This window comes from Castanea sativa, chromosome 1, assembly GCF_040712315.1.
Source record: "Castanea sativa cultivar Marrone di Chiusa Pesio chromosome 1, ASM4071231v1".
Lineage (NCBI taxonomy): Eukaryota > Viridiplantae > Streptophyta > Magnoliopsida > Fagales > Fagaceae > Castanea > Castanea sativa.
Window position 1 is genome coordinate 8,736,470 of NC_134013.1, and position 27,121 is coordinate 8,763,590.

Below are 27,121 nucleotides of genomic sequence, written 5' to 3' on the forward strand. Positions count from 1 at the left end.
ACCAAGGGGAAGCGGTAGGTATTGGTTATAATTTGAACCTGTCATGTAAATTAATTTTTCGCCTGCCAATAACAATTTACTACTTGAAATTTGTTATGAAATTGTTGTGTACGTAACATTTATTTTTGTAATTTGGCCTCCTATCTTTATTCTTCTTCTTTCAAGGTGCAAATATGCAATTTGTAATTAAGAAGTGTTATCTCAACAACATTTTCATAATAAAATATAAGTGGTAAATTATTATTGGTTATAATTTGAACCCATCATCTAAATTAATTTCTCGACTACTAATAACAATCTGCAATTTAAAATTTATTATAAAAGTATTGTGTGCATTATATTTATTTTTGTAATTTAGTCTCGTATCTTTGTTCCTCTTCTTCTTTCTTCCTTTTAATTTTATTTTATTACTATTTGTTTTTTGGAAAGTTTGAAAGCCGTGGGCCTTGGAGATATTATTGACCGTTACAACAAAATATATTTTGGGCGCGTATTTGTCGCGCTATAATTTTTTAAGATCTCCAGCCCAAAAAAAAAAAAAAAAAACCCTAGCAGCTCAACGATGTCACTCTACTCTAAAAATCCATAAATACATATATATATAAAAACACTGTTCTCCTCCGTCGAAGGCAAACCCTTCTGCCTTCTCCTCCTCTCACCACGGCACACCGCATCCCCGTCCACCAAAAACGACAAGTCGTGTAACGACGACGAGTTTCTTTGCATTATGTTCGATTCCATTGCGACTGCTTGAGAGTGAGTGTGTTTTTGTTTTTACCTTTACTTTTCTGAACTACTTTGGATACATTGAGTTGAACTTGCTATGTAACAATGGATTGGTTTACCGAAAATTTTGTGTGTGTTTTTAAATTTTGTTTTTTAAAATTCTATAATAATCAATCAAGGCCTTTCAAATCGTAAACCTCGCTGATAAATCGGTTATTTAGCTAATCCCTTGAAACTCTATTTACAAGTATGATATATCTTTGGTAAAGGATGAAGAAAATTACTTTCTGATTCTTGAGAAACCTCAAAAAATTTTTATTTACAGAAAATGATTATAAGAAAAAGTTGTAGTCAGAGCACAAAACTCTCACTTTTGCGGGATTTAAAAGAGGTTGCAGTGGGCGGCCTTACACCTAATTTATTGGAGAGACTAATTTCCAGACTCAAATTTGCAACCTATTGCCTTTGGTGGAAGGTACTTGCCATTGCTCCAATGCTTGACCTATTATAAAATGATGATTAATAAATTTGAATCTTAATACCTTACATAGCCGGTATACTGCTACTGTGTTACGACCGTTGTTGATGCTAAATACTATTGTGTTTGGATGACATTATTTATTTATTTATTGGGTAATTGCAGTTTGCCTACATGTGGTTAGACTTGTTTTAATAATGCATACCCGTGGTTTTGTTACCCATCTCTCCTTTTGCCGTTAAAAAAACACATTTTAACACAAACATTAAAGAAAACGGATCAAACACCTCTAAAGAAAATCTTTCTCACACCATTTTCCTGGGATTCATTAACACAAAGTTTAGAGCAAACTAACAGGCAAAATCTATGCTATTGGATCAACTTTTGCAGATTTGTACCCCTCTCCACTGAACTTTGTTCCTTGTTTGTATGACATTATTTATTTATTTACTTTTTCTTACTCAAAAGTCCACTGGTGGTGGAACATACAAGTATGCTGATATTTTCCAGTAACAGGCTTGATATTACTTTCGATAGAGTGAGTGAAATAGCTTAAATTGCTGCTGGTGCTAATATCTTACTACATGTATGATAGAAAGTTCTGGTGTGTCTTTAGTAAATAGTAAGCTATATTAATGTTAATTTTTTTGAGTAAAGTGCGTTGCTATCATATGGCAATGCATTTGCTTTGATTTCTCTTCTAGAATAGTTCATGTGCACAGTATGATTGCTATGGCTATGCTTTGCTGTAGTCACATGTGGGAAATGTGGTTATGTTGTGTTATAATTAGGATGGGTAGGTTATATTTTATATCGAATGTTGGATGGAAGAATTAAAATGTAAGGGCAGATATATATTGAGTTAATTTTCTTAAGTGGGACATTTGATGTCTACAAAAGCTAACAAAGTGTGATACAACACATAAGTGTATACCATATTATAAATTCTAAAATAAGGGAGGGAAAGAAAAACATCTAAGGGACCACATTTTTTAACATGATTGATCCAATTTCCTTGAAATATTTTGATGATGGCAACAAGTGATTGCTTGGAGAATAGAATAAGAACCCAATGAATGTGCTGAAGACTATCCGTGTTTGATGACGATTACTGGACATGAGTTAATGTTACTTACTATAACTACTAGAGTTGAAGAAGGAAGATTCAACATGAGATCAAGAGTGAGGTCACTAGGGAGAACTACGGTGAGAGAGTATTAATTAGATGAAGCAGATGAGGAAGATGATGAGAGTTACAAAATCTTGTGTTAACCTATTGAGAGAGAGGATATTAATTTAGAAGATGTAGACGGGGAAGATGATAAGGATTACAAAATCTTTTGATGACAATTATGATGATCTTATGCTTAATGAGGATGAGGATTGGATTTCTCTGCTTATGTTAAGCATAGACGTCATTATTTGTCAGTCTAGTGATTTTTGGTATTTGCCTTTGTATTTATTTGGGTTCAACCATGTATTTCATTTTAATCATGGCTATCAAATATCGTAGTGGTAATATTTTACAAAGAAAGAGAATTATATAATATGCTATGTTTAAATTTTATTAGATTAGTTGATTAGTTGTTTATCATATTTTTTGTCAATAACTGCTATCAAATTTACTACATTACTTTTGAAAAATGTGCCATTTACTTTAATTAGACTCATGCTTGTGCTTTGTGCCTAGGCTCTAGGAAGCCTTTGGGTGTAAGTGTGCTTGGTGCTTTCACCAACATATAATTTAATTATTATTCATGTGTTTCTTTCTAATCATGCCACTGTTGGGGTGTGGGGTTAGAGGTCAGAGCACTTGAAATTGTAGAGCCTCTATAGTACATGATGTGAGGCTGGCTTTGGTAAATCATAAGACCAATTTGGCCTATGTGCTAACTTTTGAGAATGTAAGGCTAACCAAACCCACAGCCTCCTTATCAACTCATATCTCACAAATATCTAAATCTACAAGAGGATCTCACTCTTAAAACCTTCACCTTTTTTTTTTTTTTTCTTTTCTCTTGCCATGATGAAGGTGAGATAAAGTTAATCACATTGTGTTCTTCTGGTTGTGGAAAGCCTTCCTTTTGGCAAATCCATAAACACACTGAAAAAACTCTATACATAAATTTAACGTGTTGCATGTTGCTTCATGGTGCTCTGATTAGTTTTTATGTCATCAGATACATTGATAGATACAGGCCAATTGATTTTAAGCTCCACTTAGTCTTGTATAAATTTTGGAAAGAGGTGATTGCTAAATTATACTTCATCTATAGATAATTGATTTTAACTTTAATCTGTTTGGCCAATTGCCAATTGATTTTTAACTTTAACGTTGGGCTAACTGATTGAACTATATCAATGTCTCTTTTGTATCCTTGGTGTGTTTTGGTATGTTGGATATGGAGTGGTTTGATTCATGTATTTTTCTAATTGCAGTTTGTAGGTTTGGGAGGGACATGATCCATTCCTACCATCTCATACTCTCCAGGTTTGTAAGTAAGGATCCTTTACTTGTGCCCTTTAGCCTTTTTATTTTTGGTTTTATATAAATCTTTTACTGAAATTGGTTGGCTATAGTAGAAAATGCGGAATATTAATTTGGTTGCTGGAAAGTAGAGGAAAATAGAGAAATGCAACTTTGATTCATGGGTTTTATGGTTGTTTTAACTGCTTTGCACAATGAAAAACCCCACTTGGCTTGTAGGTGTATTAGGCTCAGTTGTGTATAGGTTTTTGTTTTCTTTAATACCCCATAATTAAAAACTTTTAATTGATATTCTTAAATTATTGTACTAATATTTTTCTAATAGTTAGGGCCTCTATAATAGAGAGATTTATTCCCTTTGTTTCTCTAGGAATTTTGAAGTGCAAGCCTTTGGAAAGTTATTGAAGTCTCAAATAAATTTCCCTCACAAGTGTCCTATTGGGCAGATTCAAATGGCAAATACCCACAATTCTATTGTTAGTGGTTGCAACAGTGAGTCAAGAGGTGCCTTGGTTGTTCTGGAAGGCTTGGATCGTAGTGGGAAGACTTCACAGTCTAGTAGACTACTCACATACTTGGAGGGACTGGGGCATTCAGTTGAATTATGGAGGTTTCCTGACAGAAGTACAAATGTTGGGCAAATGATATCTTCTTACCTTTCCAACAAATCACAATTGGATGATCACACGATCCATCTTCTCTTTAGTGCAAATCGTTGGGAGAAGAGGTTTGTTATGTTACTTTTATGCTGTTTGATGTGTTCTAATTTGTGGAATTTTGGCTATAAGCTGAAATGCCTTGTTTGTTCTGATGGTAGTTTCTTGCTTGTTCTATTTCTTATGCCTATCTAAAAGGGAAAAGAGAAACAAATCTTGTAATTTGATATTGAAACATACAATGCAAACCTTCAATGCTTAACAATGTTATGAACCTTAAGGTTCTTGTGGACTACAGTGATGGTAACCTGCTTGGGAACAATGTTTACTTTGTTTCTTTAACTTTTCCTGATTGCAATTTCTTTATTGCCAATCTGCATATCTAAACCAATTATTTGAAGTATCATATGATATAGCTAAATTTCATTAATATTTTGACATGATTTCCTAAAACACTTCCCATTTACTTGTGTTACGATGTGTTTTCTAAATTACCGATTGTCTCAGAAGTTTAAGGAATTAGGAAATGGTGAATTTAATCATGTAATCATAATTCTAACACTCTCCCTCACATGTGGGCCTAAACTCTTCCTTTATAAATTGGGACTAACATTCTGGGATTTTTACATTTTAAGTAGGAGATGGAATGGAGACAGAGATTGAACTCAACATCTCATGTTGTCCCAAAAACTTCAGCTATTAGGAAATAGTAGATTTAATCATAATTCTAACAGTGTTCTTTTTTGTGCTGCTGCTATATGAATAAAATTTCTCACTTATATAAAAGAGAGTTCATTAAAATTTGGGATAATTAGAGTAAACCCACCTGTGGTATGACCCATTTTCACTTTGCCTACCCGTGGTTTAAAACTTTACACTTTGTCCATCTGAGGTAACTTCCGTTAGGGATCTGTTATCCACCTCTCCTTTTGCTGTTAGAAAAACACATTTTTAGGGAAAAACAAACATAACAAAAACAAAAAAATTAGGGTGATGATTGCTTAAGAACTTCTACAAGAATTAAGAATTTCTACTAGAACAAAGTGGAGGAATAGCACACAAATCCCACTCTGATCTTGGCTTCTCTCCCCACTGTGGTTGGGATTCAGAGTGGGTTTGAAGTTGGAATTGGGGGTGAGTTTGCTATTGTGGCTGGGTTTCACTTGAGCTGCCTCAAATGAAACTCCATGGCCGACCCTTCAAGCTCGTTTCCCTCAATCATTGACACCACCTCAGCGGCAAGCTCCTCCTCACCAAAAAACCTTACCAAGCCTTCACCAATCCCGAGCTCTCACTCCAATCTTTGAAGCTTTCCCAGGCCGAGCCTCCATCGGACCTCCATGGCCGACCCTTCAAGCTCCCACAATAAATCTCACCGAGCCCTCTCTCTCACTCTAAACCCGAGCTCAGTCTCTCTAAGCTATCGGCCTGAGCTCTCTCTAAACCCCTGTTCTCTCATCTCTAAAACTCTTTCAAACGAACTCCATGGCCGCCCCTCTCAAGCTCACCCCCTCACATCAACGTCGCCACCTTAGGCGGCCTTGCCTCATTAGACCCTCACCGAACCCTCACCAAACCCGAGCTCCCTCTCTCTAATTTCTAAAACCCTCTTAGGCCGAGCCTCCCTCGGACTTCCCAAGTCACCCATCTCCAATCATTAACCACCACCACTCCACGGTGGTTCCTTTACTCTCTGCGTCTCGGCCTAAACCGGATTTTGGGGGTTTGTTAATGGTGGGTTTGGGTGAATTTTCCAGAGGGTTTTCTTGTGTTGGACTGTGAATTAAGTTTCGGTTTGATTGAAAGGTTGGGATATAAAAATCTGAAATGGGTTATGGGAAGAAGGGATGAGTGAGACAGAGAGATAAATCAGAGATGGAGAGAGAGATGCAAGTGAGATAGAGAAATGATGAACCAAATGTGTTGGCCTGTTCATTTGATTTTGTTTTGATACACATCTTGTTTCTCTGCAAAACACCCCCCCCTCTTTGATCTTGTTTGTTGGAGTTTTTTTTGTTATTTTTTGTTTTTAGAGGAGAGAGACATAAAAGTAAAGATAAAATACATTTTTACCCCTGATTTTAACAGAGGTGGGTAACGGATGGGTAACAGATTAAAGTTTAGGTAGGCAAAGTGTAAAGTTTTAAATCACAGGTAGGCAAAGTGAAAACGGGCCATGCCACAGGTGGGTTTACTGTAATTATCCCTTAAAATTTTGATAAACTTTTTTAGCTTGAAAGTTATAGAATTTTCATTTAACAATCTGCATATTTAAATAAAAAGACAGACATATGTATGCTGGAGGAAAATATATGCTCCACCATTTTGTTTCCAAGGAAAAGAGTTGCTCTATTTTAGAACATCAAGACGACTGTCACCAGTCACAAACAAGTTGTTAATTGCATGGTTTTAAAAACCAAACCGAGAATCAAACCGTTTTTTTCAAAATTTTCGGTTTTTGACCGGTTTTGAGACATTTTACCGGACCGGACTGCACTGGTTTTCCCGGTTGAAACGGTCGGACCGGCCAGTCCGGTCCGGTTTTTAAAACAGTGGTTAATTGGCTTGAAACTGAACAGCCAATAAGTTTGTAAGGACAAACTTAAAAGTTTAGGAACTGTTATGGAACTTATGGTTTTCGGTAATTAGATATTTTGATGGCGTATATGATATATGAACTATTGCAAGTAAAAGTGGATCTTTTGAATGTGGTAACTTTTAGTTAACTGAAGTCTCTCATTCAACAAGATACTGCTTAAACGGAGCTAAGCAGTAGAGTGCATATAGTCATATCTTTTTATTTTTTTTTTTTTTATAATAAGTATGAACTTTTATTGAAAAAGAGATACATTATGTTCACAATGATGCATGTTGTCATATCTATGGTAGCATTGAATGGTAAATTCCGAGTTGACTTGGGAAGCTATCGTAATGCAGTGTATATTATAGAAAGTTTTTAACAATTATACTTGAACTGTATGGCTTGTGAGAAGTGTTAATATGTAATTGAAAATTTTTGGATTCTTGAATTGTTAGAAGTTTCTGACTCCCGGGCATGTATACAACTCTACATATTTCTTATATTTCCAAATACTGATGTTGAGATACTTGAGATTTGTTGCAATATTATTGAGCAAGGCTGGTTATTTCAGCCTTACATAATAGCCTTGATGGATTTATTATCCCTTGGAAAGCTATTGTGTAATGCTTAATGTGGTGCATATGGAGAAAGGAACAATGGTAAAGGTTTTACCTGTGATAAAGCTGAAGTCTGATTTTGAAGGCACTTTATGAGTGGACTTCGGCTTCTATCTCTTTCTCTACATCAAATTTTATAGGTTTTATTCATTCTATGAATTTAGATAGCTTTTATGGTGGCTTGGGTGGTAAAACCATGATCTTCTAGCTCAAGTGGTTGTCTGCAATACGGGCATGGTGGCTAAATTTGGACATAATGGTTTTTGAGACAACATCTAGATCCCATTTTATTCATATCCTCTATGGTCTTAAGCTGACGTAGGACAACCACAATATTCTAATAGAACAGAAAAATAATAGGATAAACCCTAGGAGTCAGCACCTAAGGGTTGCTTGGAGTCAGTACCAAGCAAATTGGAGTAGGCACTAGTGTAAAAGAAAACACATGTTTTTAATAATTTTCAAAAGCTGTCTTACAATAATCAGAAAAAGTGTTTAAATAGCTAACAACAAAATGCATAAAGAAACCCTAATTATTAAATGCTCGAGCTTGCTTAATCTCAAGGCCAATAACTAATAGGCTTTATCCATAAGGTCACAGGTTGGGCCGTCTTCTTTTTGCTCTTCCTCCCATACATGTGTATAATTAGGGGCCTGAATCTTGTGTCCGCACCAACTCCCCCCGTGTGAGAAGAACTTGACCCCGTCGAGTAGAAAGCTGAAGAGCTCTAATAGTACTCCAGTAAGTCAGGATCCAGTCACTGTAGCTCATCTCTAGTAATCCATGTGCAATCAGAATCTGGTCGCCCGCGCCACCGAACTAGGAAACGGTGAACTCCTTCATCCCTGGTAGAAACAATCTGCTCATCTAAAATAGCATCAATAGATTCTTTATGTGCATAGGGCAAATTTAAGGGTAAAGGGGTAGGCATAGGGGCATCAATAGGATCAAGTAAAGGCTCATCAAAAGGAGTATCAGGAATAGCTGTAGGGCTTTTATAAGCAACTAGATCCTCAATATTAAAGGAGGAGCTAATACCATAATCATGAGGAAGGTCAATGACATATGCATTTGGGCCCATTCGTTTCAATACCTTGAACGGACCGGCACTACGAGCCTGCAATTTCTTAACGGTCCCAGAGGGAAACCGTTCAGGTCGGATCCGAATCATGACATAATCTCCTACCTAAAACTCTGCATGACGCCGATGAGTATCAGCATGAATTTTATATTGAGAATTACTTACTTGAATTTTTTTTGTGAATCTCAATATGCAAATCATGAACATGTCGTGCAAATGCCTCAGCAGATTCAGAAATCCTAACATGTGGGGACATGGGCAAAAGATCTAAGGGCTTCCTAGGTGTATATCCACGCACAATCTCAAAAGGACTAACGCCTATAGACCTATTGACAGAGCTATTATATGCAAGTTGGGCTATAGGAAGAATTGAATCCCAATTCCGATTGGCTTCACCCACTAGACATTGAAGGAGGTTCCCTAGATTACGATTAACCACCTCAGTTTGACCATCAGTTTGAGGATGAAATGCCGTGGAAAATTTCAATTTGGTGCCTACTAAATGCCACAAGGTCTTCCAAAAATAACTCATGAAGCGAACATTCCTATCAGACACTATAGTTTTGGGAAGACCATAGAGCTTGAGAATCTCATCAAAGTAAAGTTTTGCAATCTTAGAAGTATCAGAAGTCTTAGAACATGGTAGGAAATGAGCCATCTTAGAGAAGCGATCAACAACTACTAGGATAGAATCATGCTTCCTAAATGTGCGGGGCAAACCTAGCACAAAGTCCATACTCACATCCTGCCACGGGCGATCTAGCACAGGTAAAGGCGTGTACAAACCAGTGTTTTGCTTGCGATGTTTGGCTAGTTGACATGTACGACACTGACCAACTATCTTGGCAACGCCCCTCTTAAGACCAGGCCAATAGAATTGACGTTCCATTTCCTCAATTGTCTTGTCTCGGCCAAAATGACCTGCAAGGCCTCCTGCATGTATCTCCCAAACTAGGAAATCTCTCACTGACGACCGATGGATACACAACTTGTTGGCTTTGAACAAGTAACCATCTTGAAGGGTATAATCATCCAAGACTGGCCGTGAGGCATTACTTAGGCTAGTGTAGAGCTCCCCAAAATCTAGGCATGACTGATAGTCATCCTTAAGTTGTTCAAACCCAGTAACCTTAACACTCATGACTGATAGCAAAGACACTCTTCGACTCAGTGCATCAGTAGCCTTATTCTCAACTCTTGCCCTATGTTTCACCACAAAGTAGTAGCGTTGCAGAAATTCAACCCAACTACTGTGCCTAAAATTCAGCTTCTTTTGGGAATTGAGATAGCGCAAAGCTTCATGATCAGAGTAGATAATAAACTCTTGAGACAACAGGTTATGGCGCCAATGCCAAAGAGCTCGCACAATGGCATAAAATTCTTTGTCATATGTGGAGTACTTTTGCTTAGCATCATTCAACTTCTCACTAAAATAGGCAATTGGGTGGTGCTCTTGACTAAGTACTCCCCCTATGCCAATACCTGAGGCATCACATTCCACTTCAAAAGGCTTGGTGAAATTAGGGAGACACATGACAGGTGCCTCAGTCATCTTTTGTTTCACCTCATTGAAGGCTTTAGTAGCAGCTTTTGTCCAAATAAACTCCCCATGTTTCAAGTAGTCAGTGATGGGGGACATAATGGTATTAAACCCTTTGATGAATCGGCGATAAAAGGAAGCAAGCCCATGAAAGCTTCGAATCTAATGTATATTTTTGGGCTCGGGTCAATTCATAATTGCTTGAACCTTCTGGGAGTCGGCAGAAACTCTTTCAGAAGACACTATGAAACCTAGGAAGACAACTTTATTGGTAAAGAAAGAGCACTTCTTGAGGTTACCATATAAACTCTCCTTCCTAAGGGTTGTACAAACTTGAGTTAGGTGGTCTAAGTGTTGCTCTCTAGACTTACTATAGATGAGGATGTCATCAAAGTACACAACCGGGAATTTTTCCATAAAAGGCTTGAGCACTTGAGTCATCACTCTCATAAAGGTACTAGGAGCATTGGACAATCCAAAAGGCATAACCATCCACTCATATAAACCATATTTCGTCTTGAAGGCAGTTTTTCACTCATCACCAGGACGAACCCTAATTTGATGATAGCCACTTTTCAAGTCTATCTTGGAGAAGATCGTTGCTCCAGCCATCATATCCAACATGTCATCCAACCGAGGGATAGGAAAACGATACTTTACAGTGATCTTGTTGATGGCACGATTATCAACACACAGGGCTCATCCTATAGTGAGGCAAGTTAGGTAGGGTCGCTCTGGGCACAAAATCTATGGCGTGTTGGATATCACGCATGGGCAGTAAATGATCGGGGAGTTCCTCAAGGAAAACATTCTTAAATTCCTGGAGCACGGACCTCACTTCTTCAGGTTGCTCCTCACAGGTCTCTCCATAAAGTTCCCTAGCAACTAAGACAAACACAATGGATTCTTGAACTGCTACCCTCTCAAATGCCTTTGGGCTTATGATGTTCAGACCTTTCGCCTTTGGGGCTTTTGGCTTCTTGTTCATGTCGATTGGCTTGGGTTTCAAAGGATTAAGCACAATCTTCTTGCCTTCAAACATAAATGAGCAAGAATTGGATCGCCCATGAAGGGTGACATCCAGATCATAAAGCCAAGGTCTACCTAAGATAATATGCCCTACATCCATGGGAATTACGTCACAACATATTTCCGCCTTGTAGGTGAGGAATTGAAGTGGGACAACACATCTTTCTTTTATGGCTATGGAGGAAGTATCCACCCAAGAAACTTTATATGGGTTAGGGTGTGGGATCAATTTCAAGCCTAGGCGGGAAACAACGTTAGAGGACACCGCATTAATGCAACTTCCACTATCTATAATAACCTTGCAAGTTTTGTCTTCACACTTAGTATAAGTCTGAAAGATGGCACTCCTTCGCCAATCATCAGTGTCTCTTTGTTCTGTCAAAGCACACCTTACCACATTCACTCTAGGGGCACCAAAAACAACCTTGGAATCATCAACCTTGGAATCATCAACCTAGGGAGAGATGGCTCTAATGCACGCGAGGTAGCTAGGATCATCTTCCCATCCGGCCTCAACATCTTGGACTTCTTCAACATTTGGATCATACACTAGCTCCTCAACATTTTCTACCCTTTCGTCATCATCTTGAATGACAAGGGTCTTAGAGGGACATCTAGCTGCGACATGTCCAATCCCATTGCATTTGAAGCATTGGAGGCGAGAGCCTAATCTTGAGGGTTCATTGATCACACCTTTTCCCTTGTCCTCTTTTTCTATTGGAATGCTATTGGGGTTGACCTTAGGGGGTAAGGCAAGTCTAGATTTGCTACCAAAAGGTTGAGGGTTGGGAGGAACGCTTCGAAGCTCAGAGCGTCGCCAAAAGATAGATTTGGATGCTAACTCACAATTCCTAGCAAGGTCATAGGCTTCTCTTAAGGTAGTGACTCCTCGGGTGATAATCTCGCCTAGTAGGTTAGCATTTAAATCTTTCTTGAACCTATTGAGTGTGACAACCTCTTCCTCAACTATTCGAATTCGTCTCTTGAATTCCTTGAATTTCTCTATGTATTCGGTTACAGGAGCAGTGCCTTGTTTTAGGCGATCCCATTCCTTAAGGAGGGAGCTCTTATAAGTTGGAGGAAGATAATTCCTTGAGAGGGCGTCCTTCATCTCAATCCAATCAATAATGAGGGGCTCACGTCGTCGCCTAAGGGTTTCCTCAAGGTCCTCCCAGAAAAGATCAGCTCTCCCAATCAACTTCATCCTAGCATACCTCACTTTCCTATTCTCAGCCCAATGGTAATAGTCAAAGAATTTCTCCATTTGACGTAACCAATCAGTGAAAACCCATGGGTCTAGGCAGCCATCAAAGGTGGGTGCTTCTATCTTTTCCTTAGACATCCTATCATCATAATCCCTAGGGCTATAGTGATTATAGTGACCATGTTCAAAGTGTGGAGCCCTATTAAAGTGACCATTGTTATTTTGCCCAAGCGTGTTATCTCCTTCATGGTTAATGGTCTCTTTTTGAGATGTTTCAATTCGCTCTACCCTATCCAGCAAATTACGGACACTCTTTGCTAGGTCTCCTATGGTTTGCTCTAAAGAGGGCCTAGATTCGGAAGTGGATTGATGTTTAGGGTTTGACATGATGTGACCATTACGTAGATGCATGCAACACAATATTTATGAATGCAGTTGAGATTCCCAAAAAATTCGAGTAATCAATTCTCAATGTAAAATTAAAAGTCAAGCAAGAGTGCATGTAGAGACTACATCAATGAATCAAAGGAATGAATTGCAGACAAATAGTGACAGTGTTCACAATATTAAGAGATAGCCCAAATAAAAGTCAAATTCCAATAAGCTCCACAATTAATAATAAGAATTAGATATTTCAAAGAAATTGGGTTTTTTTTTTTTTTTTGGAATTTTAGAGTGGGTACTGAAAGAAAACACAAACAGTCAAACAGCGAATTTGAGCACAAAATGGATAGGCAAATGGAGTATGGTAGGATATGCACATAAAAAACATAAAGATAATATTTTTTTAATGAGACAAAATTGAATCCGCCAAAAAAAAAATAGAGTCAGAATTGTACCCTAGTCAGTGGCTCCACTTATTGCACTAGATAGCCACGGTCTGCTCCTCAAGTGAGTGAATTGACTTGGGCTGAATGGACCTGTGAAAACAATTTAAGCCCAATACAAGCAATGGGCTGTCACAGCAACAGTGCTTTTTTTTTTTTGCAAAATAAAAAGTACACTGTGCGTTTAAGACATTACAGACTTGAAAAGATATTCATACGACAAACTCAAATAGAAGAAACCAAACTACAGACTTAAAAAAAGGAAAGACAATAGAGCTAAGATGAAAAGGAGCGGCAGAGCAAGCACGAAGTGGCGCTGGAGTCAACGGCGGAGATGCGGCCTGGGTTCATTGGCGTCACGATCAGTGGTGCTCGATGGTGCAGATCGGAGCTCGCTTGTCTCGGCCTTGGCATCGGCAGCGGTTGATGTCCTCAGCGGCAATGGTCGAAGGTGAGGTGTTGGGTTTTGCAGCGGCTGATGGCTGGTGGCTGTTGGGTTTTGCGGCGGTGGGCGTTGGTTTTGTGGGTTTTGGTGGCTGGTGAATGCTAGGTCTCGCGTGGGTTGTCTTTTTTTTTTTTTTTGTGGGCTGTGGGTTCTGTGATTAAAGGCGGGCACGGATGGTGGTCACCGGTTTGGGAGGCGTCACTGGCTTCTCTGTTGGCTTGGGAGTGAGAAACTTATGTGGGGCTTGGGGGAATATACGGATTGCAGGGGCTGGTTTGGGCTTATTCAAGATCTCATGGGGCAAAAACTTGAAAGTTACTGTCATATTTAGTTGGCTTGCTCTCTAGATGGTTTTGCTTTCAAGTAGTTGGCTACAGTGGTGTTGTATGGACCGGAAGTCTGCTCTGATACCAAAACTGTTTCCGGTTAATGTTTCTTTTCTGGTTTGGATCGATATGGGTGGATTTCGCAGTTTTTTTATTGAATCGAAGTTGTTTCAGTTGGTGGTTGAGGAAGGGGGGAACTTCTTCTCCCTTAAGATTTTTGAACGAGGGAAGTATTTCATGCACTCAGTTTTTATGGGTAGGAACGCAGCACGTTGGTTAATGCAGAGCTTGGAACAAACGGTGATTGGGGTTAACCCCAAACAGTTTTTCACGCTAAGGGATGGAGACACCGCCTACACAGTGCAACGGGGTTCTAACCTGTTTGGGCAATTTATACTAGTAACAGAATTAAAAGTTGGCGGGATGAGAAGATCGATTATTATTCCGGCAGGCAAGGCACAACAAGGATGGAGGGCTTTTGGAATTGAATTACGGAGAACGTTGGAACCTTCTAATTATGCGTTGGGGTCAAAAGTTTTACCGTGCAAGGCTAAGTCGGGTTCAGTGATTCATCCTTCTCGGTCCTTTGCTGAAACGGTAAAAGCGTCTGTGCAAGTAAGGAAGCATTTGCACCAGCCCCCCATTAGTGAGATAGGGAAGTTTCATGTGGTGGAGAACACAACGCAGCCTCCGAGAGACGAAGTTGGGTTTCAGGGGGTGGCTGCTGAAGTTCCGGCTATTAATGCTATGCCGTGTGCCGTGGGTGGTGTGGAGGGGAGTCTCCGTGGTAGTAATGGGGATGCTTGGTCTAAGGAGAAAATCCTGGAACATAATAAATTCAGATTGAATAATTTGAATTTGAATGGGGTTGTTTCGTAGCGAGCGTCAAAGTAGGAGGGTGGGGCTGGTTAGGGAAAGGTTTGACTGTTGAAATTAATGAATTTGGTAAGAGGCGGGTGTCTTGGCAACATTCCAGGGGTGATAAGCAAGCTGTAAAGTGGGTGGCACGTAAGGATATTTCTGCCCAGGTTGTGATTAAAGGAATGGATAATGGGCCTTCGCCCATGCGGTTAAGAGTTGTTCGTGCCCATTATTGACTAGCCCATTTGTTTTTGAGGCAAGGCTTGCTCCAAGCAAATAAAACAATTCCAGCCCAGGTATTACGGACCCACTTGTTGAGGATGGTAAGTTAGAGTCAAGTGATTCTGGCCTGAGCTCATTATCGAAGGGTGCGAGTGCTAAGGTGCTCTCAGTGAGTTCGGCGATGGACTCTTTACCACAAAGTGGGCTGACGGTGGCTCCGATGGTCAATATGGGCTCGTTTTCTTCCACATCGGCACCGGAAATTGCTGGCGGAAGTGGGCCGAGCATTCCGGTGAGGTCGAGTTGGCTTACCCAGGTTCCTGACATGCCGATATGGACAGCGGATGAGGTCATTGCTGACGGTGAGGTGGTTTCAGCACCAGTAACTACGAATTGTCCTTCGGTGGAGCTGCCGGTGAAGGAGGTGTTGTCTGCAGGGGAACTGTTAGAAGTGATGGTGGAGAGGACGTCATCTCCGGCAACGACGAAGGATGTGGATGATGATTTATTTGGTCCGAAGGTAAGGGTGACGGAGCAGGAGGCTTCTGATGGTAAGGTGGTACTTCATCCTTCTGTCACTATTAGGGAATGGGTCAGTGATTTAGACAAATCTTGGGGTAATTCCAAAGAGTGGATGCTCCAATTGCGGGATGGTCGACAAGTAGTGATCCCGTTATCTATATATCGATCTCCAGAAAGTGTGTCGGAGGGCTCATCCACTGATATAGAGACAGTAACAGGTAATGATTCTTTTATCCATGACGGTCAGATGGTTAGTTGGGCAGAGGACTGTGATGGGTTAGTTGATTCTTGGTCTATTGTAAAGGAGGCAGAGGAGGAGCTGGGGGATTTTAAAGAGAGGTCGATGAATTGGGAGTGTAGTGGCAAGCCTTTAGTTGTGGTACCTTTGGCCACAGAAGTTCCCTTGGAACTGGAGTGTGGTGCTGAGCCGGGGGTTGGGTGTATGGAGTCGATTGATGGTGATAATTTATCACAATGGGTAACAAATCGGATTAAGGCTTTTAGAAAATCAGTGGGCACTTCGTTGGAAGGTTTTGAGGACGGACATTACGGGTTTGTTGCCGGCTATAAGAGGCCAGAAAAAGGATAAAAAGCTTAAGGCAAGAATGATCAAATGAAACATGGCAGTCGTGCGGTAAAGGGGCAGCGGGAGTTGAAGAATTTATTGACTTCTATGAATGTCGAGGTTGGTTCCACGAAACAGAGGAATGTCAGTAAGGAGAGGGTGTGGTGGTTTATCAATGAATTTGAAGATTATTTCTTGGAATGTTAGAGGGCTGAATGATCGGGATAAAAGGCTTCGGGTTCGAAATTTGGTCAGGAGATGGAAGCCGGATGTTATTTGCCTTCAAGAAACTAAAATGGAGCTGATAACTAGAGCTGTAATTCATAGCTTGTGGAGGGAGCCACATGTCGATTGGTCTTATCTAGGCTCTTGTGGAGCTTCTGGGGGGTTGTTATTGATGTGGGATACACGGGTTGTATCTAAAGAGGAGGAAGCTGTGGGGCGATTTTCAGTCTCTTGTAGATTTACATGTGTGACAGATCAATTTGTTTGGGCATTTTCTGGCATTTATGGTCCTAACTCTGTGAGTGAAAGAAGGTTCTTGTGGGAAGAATTATGTGGATTGAACAGTTGGTGGAATGTCCCATGGTGTGTGGGGGGGGACTTTAATGTGGTAAGGTTTCCTTCTGAGCGTTCTGGTGTAACCTCTTTTACTACTGCTATGCGGGAATTTTCCTATTTTATTTCTGAGCAAGGCCTCATGGATATTCCGCTTCAAGGGGGATCTTTCACTTGGTCTAATGCTCGTGAAGTTGCTTCGAAGGCTAGGCTGGACAGGTTTTTGTTTTCTGCAGATTGGGATGATAAGTTTCCATCTGTATCTCAACAACGCTTGCCTAGGTTGTTATCCGATCACTTCCCGATTGTTCTTGAGGGTGGTTCTTTTCAGAGAGGTAGGAGCCCGTTTCGATTTGAGAATATGTGGCTTAAAGATGAGGGATTCGTGGAGAGGGTGCGCGGTTGGTGGGAATCTTATAATGTCCGAGGAGCTCCAAGTTTTGTGTTGGCCACTAAACTGAAGCTGTTGAAAAATGATTTGAAGAAATGGAATGTGGAGGATTTTGGAAATGTTGAGGATCAGGTGAGAAAATTGTGGCAAGAGATTAATGATTTAGAGATGATTGAGGATAGTCGAGCTTTAGTTGTGGAGGAAAGGCTGGAGTTGGAGAGAGTTCGGGGTGAATTAGAAAAGGTTACCTTGATGGAGGAGATATGTTGGAGGCAGAAGTCTAAAGTCCTTTGTATTAGAGAAGGTGACAGGAATACCAGATTCTTTCATCGTATAGCTAACTCTCACAGAAGAGTTAATTCCATTGATAGGCTCATGGTGGATGGAGAATTGTCTTCAGATCGTGAGGCTATAGCACGTGGTATTTCTCATTTTTATAGGCAGCTATATGCTGAAACTGTGGCTCAGAGACCTTTATTAAATGATGTGGAGTTCTCTTGTATCTCGGAGGAGGATGCACTTTGGCTAGATAGGCCATTTGATGAGGAAGAGGTGTTTGGGGTGATTAGTGATTTTAAGGGTGATAAGGCCTATGATGCACGGACACGGACACGGACACGGACACGACACGGACACTGATACGGCGATACGGCAATTTTTGAAAAATAAGGACACGACACGGCATGGACACGGCAATTAAATAATTAATTAAATTTTATATTTAGGCATATTTTTAGACATAAAATACGTTTATGTCTAGAATTTAAATTATCTAAGAACTACAAATAAGTAAACTAACACTCAAAGTAGTACAATAATACACATAAAATGTTTAAAGTACAAACCAAAAGTTTAAATAAGCTACATTCAAAAGCTATCATATTCATTTTCAATTTATACTTTTAGTATTCATTTTAGTAAAATCATCTATAATATTTAAGTTTAACTTTAATAAATTAATAAAACTATAGAAATAACAATATTATATTATAACAATTAACAACATTATATTTGGCACATAATGACAATAATAACATTACATTATATCCCACTCTCACAAAGTGACAGTGAGAGTGGGATTTAAAAAAAAAAAAAAAAAAAACAAAAGCAAAAGCACAAGCACGTTGTGCTTATAAATAGTCACTTATAATAAGTGACTATTTATAACTAACCCATTCACCCAATGACCCAAACGTCACCGGCCAAATATCTAAAAGAAAAGAAAAAAAAAAAAAAAAAACAACAACAACAGAGAGAGAGACGGGACGTTTATGGAGGTCGGGTACAGATGTCCACGCCGAGAGAGAGAGAGATCGGGAGGGACGGGCACGGCGGCGACGTCTACTTGGAGCTCGCCGATCGGTCCGATCTAGCTCCGGCGATGGACGAGGGCAACGGCGGCGGCAAGGCGGCAAAGGTGGGCGAGAGGTCGAGGGAGGGTGGGTGGGTTGAGAAGTGAGAAATTGAGAATCTGAGATGTGGGTTTCGGTCTGACTTGAGAATCTGTGATTTTCTTCTCTTTTTTCTTTTTTTTTTCCACTGCTGGCGTGTCGGATGTGTCGGCGCCGCGTCGGCGCCGCGTCGGAGCCGTGTCGGTGCTGTGTCGGAGCCGTGTCGGAGAAGCGAAAAAAAAAAAAAGACACTGCTTGGACACCGGAGTCCGGCGAATCGTACCGGTTCCGGTGTCCGATACGTGTCGGACACCGACACGATGCCAAAAATGGCGTGTCGGTGCAACCCAGGATAAGGCTCCTGGCCCGGATGGTTTTTCTATGGCGTTCTTTCAGTCTTGCTGGTGTATTTTGAAAGCTGAAATTATGGTTGTGTTCCATAATTTTCATACTCAGGCTGTGTTTGAGAAGAGCCTGAACGCTTCTTTCCTTGTTCTTATTCCCAAAAAGGTGGATGCTGTGGAGATTAAGGATTTTCGCCCTATTAGCTTAGTTGGTGGGATTTACAAGATTATTTCTAAAGTGTTGGCCAATCGACTTAGAAGGGTGGCACATGGGCTTATCTCTAATTCCCAGAATGCATTTGTGCAAGGTAGACAGATATTGGACTCCTTTTTGATTGCTTCAGAATGTATTGATAGTAGACTGAAGTCAGGTGTTCCAGGAGTGTTGTGTAAGTTGGATGTGGAGAAGGCATATGACCACGTGAGTTGGGGTTTCTTACTGTATATGCTTCAGCGATGTGGGTTTTCAGAGAAATGGAGGAAATGGATAAAGTGTTGCATCGCTACTGTTAAATTCTCCGTTCTGATCAATGGTAGTCCTTTTGATTTTTTTGGTAGTACTAGGGGGATTCGGCAAGGGGACCCCTTGTCTCCGTTGCTATTTGATATTGTTATGGAGGGTTTGAGTCGTATGTTGGAAGTGGCTGCTACGACTGGTCGGTCGCTGCTTTCTGTAGGTAATACAGTTGGTAACTCGGTGATGGTGTCTCATCTTTTGTTTGCTGATGACACTCTTATTTTTTGTGATGCTGATCCTACGCATATAGCGTGTTTGAGAGCAATCCTGGCTAGATTTGAGGAGGTCTCAGGTTTAAGGATTAATTTGGGGAAATCTGAGTTGGTCCCTATAGGGGTGGTCGACAATATGGATGTTTTGGTGGGGATGTTGGGTTGTAGGCAATCCTCTCTTCCTTTGAGATACTTGGGGCTTCCATTAGGAGCTAAATTTAAGGAGTTGTCAATTTGGAACCCTATTTTGGAGAAGATGGAAAGGAGATTAGCAGGGTGGAAGAGGTTGTATCTATCTAAGGGGGGTAAGGTAACTCTTATTAAAAGTACCCTCTCCTCCTTACCTACATATTTCCTTTCCCTTCTGCCTATACCTGGGAAGGTGGCAAATCGTATGGAGAAGATACAACGAGATTTTTTGTGGAGTGGTATTAATGGTGACCCTAAATTACACTTGGTCATTGGGCTCGTAGTTTGTAAACCGATGCAGGTTGGAGGGTTGGGTATTAGAAGTTTGAGGAGTTTTAATGCTGCCTTGTTAGGGAAATGGTTATGGAGGTATGGCTTGGAGACCGATGCTCTTTGGAGGAGGGTCATAGAAGTGAAATATGGGAATGATTGGGGTGGTTGGTGCACAAAAAAGGTGACCAGTGCTTATGGCGTTAGTTTGTGGAGACATATTAGGAGTGGTTGGATGAGTTTTTCTAAACTAATTCGGTATGAGGTAGGGGATGGTACTAGAGTGAAGTTTTGGAAGCATGTATGGTGCGGAGATCGTACTCTCCAAGAGGCTTTTCCGGAGTTTCTATTGTATTTGTAGAACAAAGGATTCTTCAAGCAGCGGAGATTATGTGTTGGTCTGGTGGGAGGATTCATTGGGATGCTAAATTTCGTCGTCCTCCACAAGATTGGGAACAAGAATCCTTTGATTGTTTCATGGATATGGTTTACTCTTCGTCGGTAAGGGGATTTGGGTCCGGATCGGTTGTGTTGGAAGCCGCGCAAGGAATAGAGGTTTTGAGGTTGAGGATTCTATCTTTCTTTCTTCCCTCATAGCATCTTATCTTTCCCTTGGAAGTTGATTTGGAAATCGAAGGTTCCTCCAAGGGTAGCTTTCTTTTCGTGGTCTGCTTCTTTGGGTAAGATTTTAACAACAGATAATCTTCGTAAACGACGTGTGATTGTTCTTAATTGGTGCTATATGTGTAAGAATTGTGGTGAGTCGGTGGATCATCTGCTTCTTCATTGCCCCATTGCTTGTGAGCTGTGGTCGTTGGTGTTTTGCTTGTTTGGAATTCAGTGGGTTATGCCTCAGAAGGTTATTGAGTTGTTTGAGTCGTGGCAAGGTAAGTTTGGAAGACATAGAAATATAGAGCTGTGGAGAATGGTGCCTCATTGCGTGTTATGGTGTGTTTGGCGCGAAAGGAATGCGAGATGCTTTGAGGGCTATGAAAGCTCTATTTTAGAGATTAAGTCTTCTTTCTTACACACTCTCTTAGATTGGAGTGGGGTTTTTTGTCATTTTTCTTGTTCTTCCATTCCTGTTTTACTTGATCGTTGTAATCTTGGTTTTTGATTTATGCCCCCATAGTACATTCCCAATGTACTCGGGTTGGCTATTCTTCATTTTTTTAATAAAATTTTGTCGTTACTTATCAAAAAAAAAATATTGTAATAGAACAGAAAAATAATAGGATAAACCCTAGGAGTCAGCACCTAAGGGTTGCTTGGAGTTAGCACCAAGCAAACTGGAGTCGGCACCAGTGTAAAAGAAAACACACGTTTTTAATAATTTTCAAAAGCTGTCTTATAGTAATCAGAAAAAGTGTTTAAATAGCTAACAACAAAATGCATAAAGAAACCCTAATTATTAAATGCTCAGGCTTGCTTAATCTCAAGCCCAATAACTAATAGGCTCCATCCATAAGGCCACAAGTTGGGCCGTCTTCTTTTTGCTCTTCCTCCCATACATGTGTAAAATTGGGGGCCTGTATCTTGTGTCTGCACCATAAGCATTTGGACTGAATGTCACAAATTTATGTGCATTCGAATGTGGCATGGCACTTGGTGTTAACCTGTCTGCAATGCTGCATGTATGTAATAAAAATGTGCCATTTTAAGCTGTGAGCATGCGTAAGATAGTTTTTTTGTAGTTATGCATGGCAATGGTCATGATCTTGTGGCTTGAGTTGTTGCTTGCAGTTTTGTCATGCTGGGGTTAGTTGGGCACTAGAGGCTCTTGAAACTTTAAAATTAACCTGTGTAGCCATGATTTTGTACAAAATGATATTATGTTATCAAGTAGCAATAGGTTGAATTCTATAATTCCACTATTAGTATTCCTACAAGAATGATTGATACCTTCAATCTGAAAAAAAATTCAATTGTAGACCGGATGGATTTCATTGTACCTTCTAAAAGGAAAGAAGGAAAGAGTACTTGGGTTTTTATGTTTCCTCTGAGCATTATTTCTTCGGACAAAAACTTGAGTGACTATGTGTACAAGCACACTTTTGACTGTGGTTGGACTTTTACTCAGATCATTGATGGAAACTAAATTGAAGACTGGAACCATCCTTATTGTCGACCGCTATTCTTATTCTGGGGTGGCTTTCTCATCTGCCAAAGGACTTGGCGATGAATGGTGTAAGGTGAAGATATTGTGCAGACTGTTTTAAAATGAAGTTTTATGTTTCCTATCATGTTTTGAGAACAAAGTATTTTGCAGGCACCAGAGATTGGGTTGCTGGCTCCAGATCTGGTATTGTACCTTGACATACAGCCAGAGGTAAGTTGTAGCTACTAATATGTAACTAAATAAAGTAAACACCAAAGAATTCAGCCATATTATCAACATGTGTTTCTTTGAGTTCTGTAGGATTTTTGTTTTCTTTGGTAAGTTCTTTGAGTTCTATAGGTTTGAGGCATGAAACTGTCCTGCCTGTTAGGTAGCCTGCCTAGTGTTGAAAGATTTCAGCATGTTCATTTTTATCTAACCTGTATTTGCGACACACATACCCCTTTATGTTGTGCTGGCTCCAGATCTGGTATTGTTTCTTACATGCATAAAGATTCTGGGCTGTCAACACCACCTCACCCCTCTGAATCTGAAAAAAATAAAAGAAGAAAAGGGGAGGGGGGAAGAAACAAGGTGGATATGTATAGCCTTTTATGCAGGGAATTCATGAACCAAAATCAACTGACTCTAATGGTTATGTGAAATTGGATGACTGTCCATTGAGCCATTGTGATAATTTTTATTGCTTTTGCATTTGGAAGATGTTGTAGCTGAGGGGGAGTGAATTTAATTGATGATGGGTTAAATTTTTTTTTTCCTTGAAGATCAATGCTATAGAGACAACATTTTTCACAATAGTTGAGTTGAGAAGCTTTTGTTGGTTATTATCTGAATCCACTACTAATATCACCTTTTAACTTATCACTAACAATCTGCCACATCAGCTGGGTGTGAAATTTTTGTCAAATTTGTTGTGTTTATAGACTCTCTTCCCTAAAATATAGCCTGGGTTCCATTTTTTTTCCTTCAAATTCTAAAAGTAGTACGATGGCCATTGCTGAAAATTTAAAATGATCTACATTTTTTCCTCCATTCATAACTGTCAAGTTCATTTGCCGATGGCATCTGATTGAAGGGGCCAAATAGAACTTGGGTGATATTTCAGAGACAAAAGTAGAACGTAAACTATATTTCTTTTGCCCCTGAAATTTAGTCTAGGTTCTATGTCTGTCCCTAAAATATGCTTTTTGCTATACATGCTGACAAAAAACTTATTGAAAATGGACAGTAGGACGAAATGAAGGACATTTTAAATTTGTGTTTTTAAACTTTAAGTATGATAATAGAACACAGCTGAATTTTAGGGACAAAAAGAATATTTTTGTCTACATTATATGTGCTGTACCGATTATAGTGTATATTACTTCTGTCCATTCCGGTGGAAGATAAACCTGATAAACACACACAGACACACACTCATGTACCCTTGCACATGCTTACATTCATAAATTTCTACCCTTCTATAGTGTGCGCGCATACACACATAATATGCAAAGACATTCATGCATACAGATTTACATAATTCTAGAATTGAGAAGTCCTTTGAAATTCTTCAGAAAGCTGCAGAGAGAGGAGGATATGGAGGTGAAAAATATGAGCAACTTGAGTTTCAGAGGAAAGTTGCCCAATGCTATCAGGTCCTCCATGATGCTTCCTGGAAGGTAATTTTATGTTTCATGTGGTGATACTTTCTGACTCTATGCAATCTGGTGGGACACCTAGAAGCCTGCTACTACTTGGGATAAAAACTGTTCAAACAACCATTTATATTTTGTAGTATGGCTTCATATTCAATTTCAGCTTTTGTTAAACATGTAGTAAAAAAATATTCCAGCCTTGCTCAATATTGGTAACACGGGTAAGAAAGAGTTTGTTATTGAATGTTGACTGATTTTCAGTATGTATTATCTTATCCTTCCTCAAGTCTATATTTTAAAGAATGTGGAAATATTATGTTTTAGATAATAATAGCACTTAATTCCATTGAAAGTTATGCTGTTTGTTGATTCCCATCAAATTCACTCTTGGAGTTTGCTCATTTATTTATCTTTTATTGACGGAGAAAGCATCAACAAAAAGAGGCTATTAGATAAGAATAAAGAATACTCCATTTTGAAGCTATGTTACTTCTTTGTTGGTTTCTTACTTTTACCGGTGGTGTTTTATTTTGTTTTTGTTTTTGTTTTTTTTTGTTTTCCTTGTTTCTTTTAAGACTGGTATTGTTAGACGTGCAATGGTTGCTGCCCATAGTGTCTGCCCCTGGTCAATTTGGCTTTCTGTTAATTGAAGTTTTGTTTTGAATTTCACTTGTTTAGTTTCCTCTCTAGTATCATTTATGGATTGCTTTGAGTTTTGACCTTGTATATTTGATTCATTGAAGATAGTTGATGCCTGCCGACCCATAGAAGACATTGAGAAACAGCTGCAAGAGCTTGTGTTGGAATGTGTCATGGCATGCCAGAAGGGAAAACCCCTAGCCAACCTCTGGTCAGGTTAGTCCTTCCTACCTTCTACCTTCTGTCTATTTTTACACCTTTTATCTTTTCCCTCTGAGATTCTGCAAATGTTTCTATGCATACTGGTCAAAGTATTTTTTAATATCTTAGTATGTTCTTAATAATTCTGGCACTGTTTTGGAATCACTTTCAGCCCTTGTTTTAGTGACGAAGGAGTTATGTGAATTTTATAGTTTATATTAAACTGGTAAGGATGGTTAAACTGAAGATGGGTTTGGTCGAATGTGTGTGTGTGTGTTTTGCTATGGGTAATTTGTGTTGTTGATGCTATTTCAGTTTTCTGGTTTTTGATCTGGTCGCTTCTGTCTTTATCTCTGGTTGTGGTTGATATCCTTCTCTCTTTTTGTGTTTTAGCCTTTAGTTATAAGTTGTGGATTGAACAGTAAAGTAGCATCTCCACCATTATTCAGTTATTCCTGAATATCACTCTTATGAATAACTTCATGTCTATATTTTTAATACTATTTTCTAAGAAGCCAGATTTTGAATGTAAGCATATTAGCATAAACATGATATTAAGAAGGGGTTGATGAGGGCACAAGTTCTCTGCACGTCAATTAACTCTTTCACTAGTGTTATTTAGTTTACACTAAGTGAAGTTAACTCTTATTCAACAGAATTCATTAGGTGAATATTTATCTGCAGGGATAGACTCAAAAACGCATGGAGACACATGCTTCACCAATCCCTTACAGGGGGGGTCTAACCTTGAAAATAAATTCATGATGGAATCTCCAAAAAAAATGGGTCAGCATTTGAATCTACATGCTCAAATATCCACCCAAGAGTCTCCACCCCAAGTTGAAATGGAACCCATTGCTAAGAAACGGGGTAGTAACTTCACCATAGAAGAAGACCTTCTCCTTATATCGGCATGGCTAAATATTAGCTTGGATGTAGTGGAAGGGAATGAGCAAAAACACAAGTCATACTGGAGGAGGATTTGGGAGTACTTCCACAAGAACAAGACCTTTGTTTCTGAACGTACTCCAACATCTATAACGAGTCGGTGGTCAACAATTCAGAATAGCACTGAGAGGTTTTGTGGGTACTTGGCCCAGGTTGAATCAATGCATCAAAGTGGTTTGAATGAACATGACAAGGTATAGATTATATTGAAAGTGGTGTCAATGCATCAAAGCACAAACAGTTTTACGATTCTAATTATTTTTTATTGTTAATTTTTCAGATTGGTAAGGCGAAACGTATGTATCAAGAATCACATAAAACCCCGTTTCAATTTGATCATTGTTGGAATATGTTGAGGTGTCAACCAAAATGGTTGGAGCATTGTGAGAAGCAAAGAATTAAACGAATTAGGAATGCAATAACATCTTCTCCTTCTACTCCAGAGTTGATAAATATTGGACAAGACAATGTCTCGCATGATACTTTTGCAAATTTGGAGAGGCCACTAGACAAGAGGGTTGAAAAGGAACGGGTGTGTAAACGAAAGAATGAAGATAATATCAGTTTGAAATTTACTGGGATATTGAATGGGATAGAAGAAGAGAAAAAAACAAATGATAAGGAAATTGAAATTCTTGAGAAAACTTGTCTTCAAGAGCAAGATCAAGATTTCATGAAGAAAGAGCAAGAACAAAAGAGAATTCGTATGAAGAAAGAGCAAGAACAAGAGCGACTTTGTATTATGCAAGAAAAGCTTCAAATGGAACAATTGAAAGAGGAGGAAAGAATTATAATGATGGATACACGTAGCTTGTCTCAAATACAGCAAGAATATTTTCATCAACGCCAAATGGATATTCTTCGAAATCGAAGGAGTAAATAGTCATTATTGTTGGTTTAGGCAAATTAATCATGTCATTGTAGAATGCAGAGTATATGTAGTTTTTTGTTAAGTTTTAGGGCCTCTCTACTGAGTATGGGAACTTTGTTCTTAAGTACTTTTAATAGGTCTTGTTGAGCAAAATGAAATTTATTGTCAAAGTACAAATTAAAATCAAGACTAACACAAATGAGTAATACGACAATGAAATTTAGAATTACTAGTTTTTACAATTGACTACATAGTTGCATAAATGCTCAACAAGAGTCGATTGAGAACAAGTTTCTTTGTCTCTACTGGGAAATGGGATGAATTACAAGTCTTCTGCTGGTTAAAAAAAGATTTTTTATTTTATTTTTAATAGTGATTGTTTAGCGTAGCTTATTATGGCCTCTTAATTATGTATCAACAAACTCTCATCCAATGTGAAGTTGGATATAAAATGATTTTATATCTAGCCAGATACTTAGGAATGGAAAATCCAACAAATCCCTCCTTTTACACACTTTGCTGCCGTCTTATGTGAATGTATGAAGATCCAGGAATTCATTGCTGCACAATGGTGTTGAAGTTTATCCAATGGAATTAGCACGCTAAACAATCAGCATTTGCAGTGGAAGGATTTGAATAGCACACCATATTGCACTCCTCCCATA

General features: G+C 39.3%; 1 protein-coding gene across 4 annotated transcripts; it reads left to right on the top strand.

Moving 5' to 3' along the window:
• Window positions 1-591: 591 nt before the first annotated feature.
• On the top strand, window positions 592-26,752 carry LOC142608665 (uncharacterized). 4 transcript variants are annotated; one of them, XM_075780369.1, is made up of 9 exons: window positions 592-756; window positions 3,644-3,703; window positions 4,063-4,419; window positions 22,122-22,233; window positions 22,311-22,370; window positions 23,717-23,821; window positions 24,541-24,652; window positions 25,322-25,779; window positions 25,866-26,752. In XM_075780369.1, the coding sequence occupies exons 3-9, from the start codon at window positions 4,145-4,147 to the stop codon at window positions 26,466-26,468; spliced, it is 1,725 nt and encodes a 574-aa protein (XP_075636484.1). In that variant the 5' UTR covers window positions 592-756; window positions 3,644-3,703; window positions 4,063-4,144; the 3' UTR covers window positions 26,469-26,752. The 4 variants fall into 4 exon arrangements, with proteins under 4 accessions (XP_075636484.1, XP_075636493.1, XP_075636479.1 ...); XM_075780378.1 differs by having other exon boundaries at window positions 4,139-4,419; XM_075780364.1 differs by having other exon boundaries at window positions 3,644-3,695.
• The last annotated feature ends 369 nt before the right edge of the window (window positions 26,753-27,121 follow it).